Below are 11,871 nucleotides of genomic sequence, written 5' to 3'. Positions count from 1 at the left end.
AAAACATAAGACCATTAGTAAATCTTTTTACCACAATAAAGAAACCTTCCCGTCCATTCAACGCTTCCCGTGACTTGCCTTCCCTAACACCTCCCAATGTCTCAAACCTTCTGAAAAACTTCAATACCACCACCTACCACTTGTAACCTCGAGTATTCACTTACTACCCTATATCACCAAACCCTATAAACCTCTCCAAACTATCGAACACTGCTCCTCCTATCTCCCCCAAACATATTATCAATGTCTTTCCAATTAAACAATTATTTATTTATTTATTAAATTTGCAATATATATATATATATATATTAGTATTATTATTATTATAAATTTAAAGCTCGTACCATTTTATTCATAGTCAAATGCTGAAGAAAAACAAACCCCACCAAATAAGAAAACGGAATACTCTACGCTGCTAAGACAATATCCCAAGGAAAAGAGAACAAATGCTACTTTCAAATCGTTCGCGAGGCCCCCCCACCACTCGCAAGAAGCTGCAGATCCTCCGCCTCTCATTTGGCATGTAGCACAGTAGATAAAGATAATCCCAGTAAAAGGCTCTCTGGGAAAAAATCCTACCCTCACAAAATTTTAAATTGTGAATGGCCAGTTCCGACCCTTCTCGATCTCTTTGCTTCTTGGGATAAGCAGACGCCGACAAAAATAACAATAATGTCATTGATTCAGTCGGATTTCAACTTCTCAAATTATTAGCAGAGCTGTCGTTTGGACCGTATATCCAGCATCTTTAAACTTGAGAGCTATTCAGGGTTCTCACTATATCAGTTTAAAGCTGTTGCAATTGTTATACGAGATTCACTGAAACAATTGGAGTTCTGGACGAGTTATTGAAGCACAGATGTATGCCCCTGTTGTCATTTTATCGTGACTACATTTGACTTCGCAAGCATACCTAAATATTGTGAGAAGTGAGTTTAAACTTAATTCTTTAGTGTACTGTGCTAAGCTTATGAACACATGCGGAAAATGCATCAGTCGAGTGTTCTAAAAGTGGAATAAAGCCTAATCCTTGGTACTCTTACTCGGGGAGCTTGATTATTTCAGGCGAAGCTGGTACTTTTGTTCTTTTCGTTATATTATACAAAATTGCGTTGTGTATTGCCTGTACTGTTTAAATTCTGCTATACTGGCCCAGACACTGCAATCATTAAAGTTGACGCTATAATCTTGGGGCCTTTATTGTGAATTTTCTCCTTGGAATTATCACGGGTCATATATTCTTAGAGATATACGGGAATTCGCCTCAAGGAGAGCAGGGGGATTTCATTCTTCCGAGAATATCAGCGGGGAATTGCAGTAGCCGTGTCATTTAAAGGTCTTTTCCTGCAAACGTTTAAGCTTCTAATTATTCTACCGGAAGGGTTCAAATGAAAGGCCTGCTTTGCGTTTCAAGGGTGGATTTGAAGCCATTGTCCCTAAGCGAGTCATCGCATTTGGATCCAGTGCAAGGGATGCATATAACAGACATGAAACGGAGCAGTAACAGGCTGGCATCTTGGAGGAGTGATTACTTTGGCCAGCTTGGAGCTTCTGCTTTATGCTGTGTGAAAAAGAAAGAGATCAAAATGCGATCAGGAAGTCCTTTACGGGTACGTAGCAGGAAAATCCAAATGAATGAGACGCCTGGTCTGATTTTAGTTAGTTGACAAATTCTCATAATCTCTAAACTGAGAGTCATACAGGTCGCGGAGTCAATCTCAGGAAAAATAAATAATTTATACCTGCTGCAAAATTTGGCTACAGTAAATTTTTACTGTAAATGTTAAAATTGTTCGTGATATTTTATAGAAATTTTTGTTTTTAGAATTTAACTATTGAGAAAATGCTTAAAAAAATGCAATCTGTGAGGAAGAATCCCTGCTATTATCCACACCCTGTAGTCTCTGCATTTATTTATTTATTTTTTCAGTTCTCAAATTTTTCATGGTAAAGAAGGTTTTTAGCTGTCATGAGTACATTGAGGAGGATCTTACAAGCAAAAGTGATTTACATTGTAGGCAAGAACTTTTCTGTTAACTGTATCTCCAGGAAAACTGTAACCTGCACGGAACTCAGATTACTGCCCATCATCGTGGGCCAAATGAAACCCAGAAACTTCTTCCAAGAACCGAACTGATTTATTTGTTTAATTGTTATCCAATCCTCTTTATTTTGTTTTTTTATTGTCCTTGAAGATCCGTTTCACTCTTATTTGGTTTCTTTGCACTAGTCTTATTTGTGAGCATATGTAAGCATCTCTAAGCTTGCTGCATATTAGTGCCTGCATTTTTAATTTATCTTTACTCACAAGAATATTCTGATTCCACTGACCCTCACTTCGATTGCAATTTGCAGTTAGATTCACTATCTGATGACTAAGATTTCGTAATACGACCACCTAAGATCTCGAAGTTCAGGGTCAAAGTCAAATTCCAAGCTTTTCAATCTGTTACGCAATTTTGCCAGGGAATTAAATGCAGCTATTTTGGCAGCAATCATCCAAGAAATCTCAGTAAAAGTAGAGCATTCTTGACATGGAAGAAACAAAACGGACACTGTTCTGGAAAATATGCAAGGGCAATCAGGGGAACTACTACTATAATGATCTTATCCTGAAAAATTAATTCAAAACGTAAGGCTATCAATAAGGTCTAGGTTCAATGTTAAAGTGATCAAGATTGGATCATTATCCTATCTATCATCCATCTATTGCTTTCAAAGTGGGAAAATTGGAGGAATCAACCCATAGGACCATTTTTACTGAGGGGGTTCCAGTTTGGCGAATTGGGGTTTGAAACATTCTAGAAGCAGTTTGAGGCATTAAATGACATTTTTTGGGGGGTAAAACCTTGTCGCTAAAGTGTAGCGCCCCCTAGTGTTATTCTACACTCAGATACCTTTCCAATGGCGCAAGAAAGACCTCAAACAAAGCCCATATGCAAAAGTTATGCCACCCAAAAGTTGACCTTTCTGTTTTGATCACCATGATTCAAGCGGATGTCATGTCAGCTTCCATTATTCATGAAAATGGGGCCAGCCACATGATTATGATAAAAAAGACTCAAGAAGAGTCAATATTGTAACTCTAGCTAAGAGTTGAAGGAGTCAAACTTAACCACTAATTGGTTATCGGGCTGTGTTATAACAAGACCATTAAGAGGAAAAAAATCTTCCATTCAATTAGAGTGCATTTTGTTTCATAGATGAGCATAGTAGTTGAAAGCGGATAGTGAGAGAGCTAATAGTGAGGGGTTGTGCATTGTAGTAGCCCATGGGCTATAGGTTTCACTCCTTTGTACTTGCCTCTATTTCCATTTAGAGAAAGAGAGAGCAGAGCAACCTCACCTTTTAGCTGAGTTTTTTCCCTTAAGAGTTTTTTCAGATTATATCTTGTGTTATTATGGCTGTGAGTGATTGTATTATTTTCTGTTCTCTATTTTGAGCATTTTATATATTTCATGCATGAAAACAATAACTTAATAAATCTAGAAGTTTAAGGGAAATAACTCTCATAGTATATATTCCAGATTTTAACTATAATTTTATTAGATTTGTTGGGACAAATTATTGAGTGAAATATCCACGGCAATTTATGAATCATATTGGTATCAGAACAAGTGTCTTTGGGTATTTTGTGGGAAGTTGCAGGGATCCAAATTGATTTAAGTAGAAAGTCTTAAACCCCAAGACATGGTTGACCAATCTATTATTAATCCTTGAGCAGTAGAGGAGAGGTTCTCAAGGCTAGAAGAGCAAGTTGCAAAAATTAGCTGCAATATGATTCATTTTATGGCGGCTATGGCAAACAAGATTGGAATCGGAGAAGATTCGAGGGATTGGGAAGCACTGGAGAGGGAGTCTAAGAAAGAACTCAAAAATGAAAAACCTAGTTCGAGTGTTGTGAACGATTCACAATCCCTGTTGAAGATGGAAGCAAAGGTCGACATCAAGCCATATCAAGGTGAGATTTATGCTTTGAAGTTAAATCATTGGTGGCAACAATTAGAGGTTTATTTTGGTGTTCACCACATAGAGGAGGAATAGAAAATTTTGTTCGCTCGTCTGAAATAGAGGGCCATGCCCTAACCTGGTGGGAAAGCCACATGGAAACCCTAAGCCTGGAGGAAGATTCCAAAATTCATAAAGTCTCAATTGTATCCTTTTGGGTATGTAGAGGGCTAGAGGATCTGATGGCATTACTTCAAACAGAGACAGGGGCAAAGTGTACAAGAGCACACCACCGAATTTAGGAAGATGGCAATAATGTTGGGAATCTCTTCGAAGAACCCAAATGTACTCAACCATCTGGGGAAACAAGTGATGTTCTTCAAACCCGAAATGCTGGATGAGGCTTGTGTATAGGCACAATACCTAGAGAATATAGGACAAAAGAAAGGGCAATCAAGTGGGTCAAAGCAAAAGGAGCACCAAGAAGCTTCCAAGGAGGGATACAAGAAATGGAAAGGGGGAAAAGACAAAAAGACAACAACCATGGCACACCAATGCAAAGATCCCATCAACCATTGCAACATTGATGGTCATATAGAGAAAAAATGTTGGAAGTTACATCTAGAGCCCAACCCGTCGAACCAAAAGAAAGATGCTAAGAAGAAAAATCTCATGGCCACATATTAGAGTAATTTAGTGGAAAACAACTTAGACATGGATGAGAAGATTGTCTGTACATTGGTGCAGAAGGGGGTGAATTTGTGTAGCCTTTTAGGTAAAGTGTGTTTCTTTACTATGTACTTTTGTAACTTACAATCTGATGATCACGATATGTTTAAGACATGAAGTGATCTGACTGTTCATTCTCTCCTCGGTATTACCGACACTTGATCCGTGGCTTAACACCCGATTGGTCCATGATCTCTATTTAAAGAACATGGAGGGTCATTTGTAAGGTGACCGTTCATGAGAAAAGCTTATGTCAATTTTCTTTCTTTTACATTAATTTTCTTATGTAATTCTTTCTTTCTTATTAATTTTCTTTCTTCTTTTCTTCACACTTCTTCAACCTCCTTTTTCTTCCTTCTTCGCATGAGAGATGAGTGAGTGAATGATCCAAATGGAGGACGAGTTCCTCTTATATATAGGCTTCTTTCAAGGGTGGACCCAGCTCTTCATGTAGGCCGACTTGATCTTGGAGTTATTTTGACATTTTCAAGACAAAATAATTTTTATTTTACAATTTACAATGTGCCCATAGGGTCTTCCATGTATGACAATGACTCTTATACCTAGGACAAACCCTAAAAAATCTTAATGGGTGCTTAACCTATAAAATAAAAGAACTTGAGCATGAAACCCATTCTCCAATAATAATGATAATTTCTTTTTCATTTTATATATACAAGAATACATTTCATACTATTGAAGACCGAACCTAGATACACATTTTTCAACACTCCCTCTTAACTAGGGAGGTATTCGTAGGAGGTATGTGGTCATTATCAATCTAAAGAGATCTCATAAGAAGAGTCGGATTGGTAACCCATATGTCTAGCATCATAATAACCAACATTTTCATATAGCAAGGCCTTGACTAATAACTCTATCTCTCCACAACATCAGAGCACAATGTTGGCGAGACCACTGATGTGTAGACACCATCATCATTGTCTTTCCAAGTTGCATACCCCACCTAGGTGTTCACAGAGTATGACCTCCCTTGGAACTATTCTTATGTTGGGTAGCTAATCCTCAAAGAATATTGGTCCACGACTACTCTTGTCTTGAATGCCCTACCATATTCTCAAAGAGTATCAAATGCCAGATGGTTACCCAATCCTCCATTCTTTCTTCCCAAGTGAAGACATAAATGTTGTGTCCATCTCTCCCTCCCAATTCGGGAGGACAAATCCACCAAACCAAGCTTGCCCCTTAAGTATACAAGCTTTTTGTTTGAAAGTGATTTTGTCGATATGTCATCTACTTGCTCATTAGTGGAGATATATTGTAGCTTCACCACACCATTTTGTACTGGCTCTCGTCTATAGTGATACTTGTTGTTGATATGCTTTGTCTTCCCATGAAACACTGGGTCCTTAGACAAACAAATACAACTGGTGTTATCACAACATATCACTGTAGGGTTCATCGGTCCTTCAAATAAGTCAGACAACAACTTCCTTAACCAAACTGCTTCCCGGCTAACTTCACATGCTGCAACATATTCGGCTTCAACACTACTCAAAGCAACAATGTTTTGTTTTCTGCTCATCCATGAGACCATAGATGATCCCAAACTAAAACATCCTCCTGTAGTGCTTCTTCCATCTTGTTCACTGCCTCCCCAGTCAGAATCGTATAACTAGTCAATTGAACATCATTCCTTCATATTTTAGGTAGTAGTTGATGGTTCCTTGCAGATATCTCAGGATATGTTTTGCTGCTATCCAATGATCATGCTTCGGCTCCACTTGGAATTGACTGAGTACATTTACTGCAAAACATATGTCCAGTCGAGTATTCACCAAGTACATTAATGAGCCAATCAATTGTCTATATTTGGAGGGATCCATAGGGCTTGATTCAAAACTCCTTAGTCTTTTCAAGTTTGTGATCATCAGAGTGGTCATCTCTTTACAATCCATCATGTTGAACTTCTTCAGAATCTCGATCACATACTTTCCTTGACCTAAATAGACTTCATTAGGTTCTTGCCAGACTTCTAGTCCCAGATAGTAATGCATCAGCCCAAGATCCTTCATGTCAAATTCTGCTGCCAATTGCTTCTTACATTCTTCAATTCGACCTTCTACACCTGTCAAGAGAAGATCATCTACATACAGAAGAATAATTACAGGTTCATTGTTTACAACCTTAATATAGAGGTTTGAGTCAGCAAAACTTTTTGTGAAGCCTAGTCTTTGTAGGTATGCATCCATTCTAGCATACCATGCCCTTGGTGCTTGCTTGAGGCCATATAATGCTTTCTTTAATCTGCAAACATATGCCTTCCTATCTTTGATTTCAAATCCCAAGGGTTGTTCTATGTAGACTTCTTCATCTATAGTGCCATTCAGAAACACAGTCTTGACATCCATTTGGTGGATGTTCCATCCCATCGATGCTGCCAGAGAGACTAATGATCGAATTGTTGTATATCTTGCTGTTGGAGCAAAAGTTTCTTCATAGTCGATGCCTTCAAGTTGAGAGAACCCTCTTGCCACAAATCTTGCTTTATACTTATCTATACTTCTATCAGCTGCATGCTTGATCTAGATCCATTTGGAAGTAACTACAGATTTGTCTTCAGGCCTAGGTACGATCTCCTAGGCTCCATTCTTCATTATAGATTGATATTCTTCGTTCATGGTATATTTCCATTCTCGATGTTTTATAGCCTCTTCAAAAGTGGATGGTTTTGCTTCTATTAATTTTGTCATGTATGCAGCATACCCAAAATATCTCTTGGGTCTTTTACTTTCTCTAAATGATCCTTGAGATGCCCCATGACCTTCTGCATCAATTAGTGTAGATTTCAACTAGTTAGGTCTTTTCCTTGTTTCTTGAATGACCATGGGTCGAACAGGGTCACTAGGTCCTTCATCATGGTGAGATCCTTCTTCCTTGTCAACTTCTTCCTCAAACCTAGGAATTTCTTTGTCATCATAATCTATAGAAAGTTCTTTTGATTTCTTGAATGCAATGCTTTCATCAAATATGACATCATGACTAATTTCAATGTGATGTCCATCTTTCATATAGATTCTATAGGCTTTCGATGAGTTACTATACCCAACAAATATACCTTTTACACCGGAAGGATCCAACTTCTTTCTTTTGTCCTTTGGTATATGAATATACACAGGACATCCAAAGATTTGGAGATGATCGACAAATGGATTCTTCCTAGTGAACACTTCTTCCAGAGTCTTGTTGTCTAGAGATCTGTGAGGACATCGATTTTGTATGTAGACTGTTGTCTTTGTTGCCTCACCCCACATAAACTTAGGTAGATCTTGATCGTGTATCATTGTTTTTACACTTTCTTCAATGGATTTGTTCTTTCTTTCTGCAATTCCATTTTGTTTAGGATTGTATGGAACTATCAACTCCCTCTTAATCCCAGATTCCTTACAGAATGCTATGATCTCCTTGGATGTATATTCTCCTCCATTATCAGATCTTAGTATCTCAATCCTTCTTTCTGTAAGGTTCTCCACTTCGGCTTTGAATTCTTGAAATTTAGTAAATACTTCATCCTTTGTTTTCATTAATTAAACCCAAGTCTTTGTTAAGTGATCGTCTATGAATGTGACATAATAAAGATGTCCTCCAAGTGATTTTGGAGTCATAGGGCCAATACATTAGAGTGAATGAGATCCAAGATTTCTTTCGACTGTGAAGCACTGCTTCCAAATGGTCTTTTGGTATTTTTGCTTAATGCACATCCTTTGCAGACACCTTCATGATCCTCCTTTAGATTTGGTATTCCATCTATTATGGAATTTAGGGTTGGAAGAATTTTGAAATGTAAATGACCAAACCTTCTATGCCAATATTCGCATGGACTAATCTCACTGTGAACTAGGGCATGATTTACAGGAGATATTAATCAGTAGAGCCTTCCTTCTCAGGTACCAATCACTTTTGCTTGTTCTATGCTTGAGTCTTTTGCCCATACAACTGCTTTTCCATCAATGAAGGCTACTCTATCTCCTTTATCGTATAAGCTTGAAATAGAAAGTAGATTTTTATGCAAACCTGGAACAAACAGGATGTTGTTGAGGTGGATGTTGCTTCCATCTTCTAGCTTTATGGATGATGATCCAATGCCTTTCACAAGATAACTCTTATTGTCTCCAAGTTCCACAAAGTATGTAGATTTTCCTTTTGATAAGGTCTTCAATTGGTGGGAGTGACCAGTCACGTGCCTTGATGCACCACTATCAATCACCCAAATGTCTTCGTCTTGGGATGTCCCAGAGAGAGTAGAGAAGAGTCCTTCATCCCTTTCTATGAGTGATTCCTTCTTTGAAGAGAATATGAGACTCCATACCTCTTTGATGCCTTTCTTGAGATGGCGTGCAATCCTTTTGATGACCTTCTTCATTGTAGAGGAGATCTTCATGATGCCCTTAGAGAACCAAAGTTCCGATACCATGTTGAGAATTCAATAGGGCAATTGTTAAATTTGGCAGCTAGGGCCAAATTCCACCATTGGACGACTCATCTATTGGAGATGATTATTGCATTGAACTCCTCTTTTCGAGAGGACCAAAAATGACCTAAAGATCACCGAATTTGGATAAGGAAAATATTTATTTATTTAAAAAGAAATTCTACAAGTCATAATCTTATTAAGGCAGGAAAATTGAAAATTTGAAATTCCAATTTGCTTCCAAAATCGAACCTCAGACTTGTGTAGCGCAAAAATCCTAACTTTGCACTTCCAGAAGAATGTAGAGAGACCCAAACACTTCGACTTTCTTTGTCCTTCTCTTCTTTGCACTTCCTTCTTCGACCTCCTTCTGCTTCCTTCTTCGCATGAGAGATGAGTGAGTGAATGATCCAAATGGAGGACGAGTTCCTCTTATATATAGGCTTCCTTCAAGGGTGGACGTGGCTCTTCATGTAGGCCGACTTGACAACTTATGTAGGCCGACTTGATCTTGGAGGTATTTTGACATTTTCAAGACAAAATAAATTTTCTTTTACAATTTACAATGTGCCCATAGGGTCTTCCATATATGACAATGACTCTTATACCTAGGACAAACCCTAGAAGCACTCAATGGGTGCTTGACCTATAAAATAAAAGAACTTGAGCATGAAACCCATGCTCCAATAATAATAATTTCTTTTTCATTTTATATATACAAGAATACATTTCATACTAATGAAGACTGAACCTAGTTACACATTTTTCAACAAGATCTAGATTCTACGTTGTAAATTTAAAATTTGTAAGTTTTACAAAGTAACACTATGCATACAAATACAATTGTGATAGATTCATTAATGATCCAATAGGAGAAAGACAAGAAACTGTAGTTTTCTTATTAATTCATCAAAATCCATTTCCAAGCAACATTGCCTCATCCCTTCAACTTGTTTCCTGACCCTTGATCTCTTGTGACATACTTCCACAAGGGATATTTGTTTTCTTGAGCTTGTTGTCTTTCTAAATTCATTTTGCCCTCAACATTTGAAGTTGTTGTTGCAGCCCCACTTCCAATAGAGGGAACACTTGCAGACCCTGATGAAATTGGAACAGGAGGGGCATCACCAATGGGGACATTCTTCCCCTTCCTTTGCCCCTTCCCTGCTGCCCTTGATTGAGCCATGAATGCTGTAAAAAAATAAAGAAAAATGCACAAACTTGTAAAAAAAATGCACATGCAAACTGCTGTAATAAAAATGCAAAAAAATAGAAGCAAAATGCACTTACATGTTGCTTGAATCACCTCCAAAATTCTCCCAAACCCTTTGCTACAAGCTCCCACACACTCACAACAAAAGACTTACTCAAGAATGAGTGCCAATGAGCCCAAATTGGGTTTTATGGGCCATGCAACACACTTTTTTAGGGGACAAGTGTCCCGAAATCGGGACACGCAAGACATTGTCGGGATTCGCGTGTCCCTCGAATCTCACCCTCTAGGACACGTTGGACATGTTGAAGGGACACATGTCCCAGCGAATCGTGTTCGACTCGTGGGATTCGGGACATGCCAGGGGTTTTGGATGAATCCAATTTCTTAGTATACTAGTATATAGTGCTGCTTGCTTGGGAGGAGCAAATCTCATATTTGATGTATGTGCTATAGACATTGAAAAAGGCCCAGTTGCTGACAAATATCAAGAAGTGTGAGTTTGTCCCAATGTTATCAAAACGGAATCGGTGATCGAACAGAAAAACCTTGTGGATCGAGAACCAGTAAAAACGGAAAAAAACCGGTTTACCAAAAACACATAAAATATTCACATTTTAATGAAAAACATATATATTCATGTGCATCCATATGAATCCAAACCATTTATACACAAATATGCAAAAGTTCTCATTTATATAGCAAGTAATAGTGCATATAACCAAAATAGCACTTAGTGCAAAACATCGTTGAACCAAAAAACATCAAGCAACAGGCTCTAAAAGGCCTTATAGTCCAAAATAACATGATAGTATGATACTACAGTCTACAATACTACAACTACAGCCTACAAGTGCTAATTGTCAATGTTATCATCAAAATCATCATCCTGATCATCCTCCTCATCCTCATTTGAAGAATGAGTAGCATCCAAGTCTGCAATCATTGCCTATATTGGGATCTTTATCATCAATATAACCCTCTAAGTATTAAAAACTTGTCTGTTTATCCTTAAAATACAGCAATTCCCTCAGTACTTGAACATAGTAAATTGGACTGCCACTATTTTGAGAAAACCAATTCCTTGGTGAGGTTATGCCTGATGTTTTTGATTTATAGCTGCCTGTAAAGTTTTGTAGATGTTCTATGCTAAGAGCAATTTCACTTTTCTCACAGCAATCATACAAGTAGATAAGCAAAATGCAGATAGAACATATAAGCAGATCTTACAGAAGACAAATCAGAAACAAGAAAAATGTATGTGTTCGTTTCGGCGGTCAACAGGATGCTTCAACCAACAAAGTCTCCTTTGGTCAGCCAGCCCAGCATGTGTCACAACAACCCTCCAACCAGTAGATGAGTCAACCCAAGTCAGTTCTACAAAAGTCAACGCTGTCTTGAAAAGTCAACGCAGGGGCAGCAAGCTAAAAGTCAACGCAGTAGCAAAACGGTCAACCCTTTGACCTCGATTTTTGTGCCAGGTAGTACGGCCTTCAAAAATCGAACCTCCCACAAGTTTTCAGCTTGTTTGGACCAAGCGTTGACCAAA

General features: G+C 38.1%; 1 protein-coding gene across 11 annotated transcripts in view; it reads left to right on the top strand.

Annotated features, from left to right (window-relative positions):
* The first annotated feature begins 418 nt into the window (after window positions 1-418).
* LOC149168301 (15-cis-phytoene desaturase, chloroplastic/chromoplastic-like) overlaps window positions 419-11,871 on the top strand; it is a 300,807-nt gene continuing 289,354 nt past the window's right edge. For 3 of the 11 annotated variants that reach the window (XM_089428229.1, XM_089428226.1, XM_089428228.1), the window contains exon 1: window positions 422-1,610. In XM_089428229.1, the coding sequence (XP_089284355.1) occupies window positions 1,389-1,610 (222 nt within the window). In that variant the 5' untranslated portion in view covers window positions 422-1,388. Of the gene's footprint in view, window positions 1,611-11,871 lie in introns of all 11 variants that reach the window. The other 8 variants (XM_089428231.1, XM_089428232.1, XM_089428225.1 and 5 more) reach the window with 5 other exon arrangements.

Source organism: Pinus tabuliformis, chromosome 4_2, assembly GCF_031772625.1.
Source record: "Pinus tabuliformis cultivar Carrire ecotype Pingquan chromosome 4_2, CPIR1, whole genome shotgun sequence".
In the NCBI taxonomy this organism is placed as follows: domain Eukaryota; kingdom Viridiplantae; phylum Streptophyta; class Pinopsida; order Pinales; family Pinaceae; genus Pinus; species Pinus tabuliformis.
This window is presented reverse-complemented; position numbering and strand designations above follow the sequence as displayed.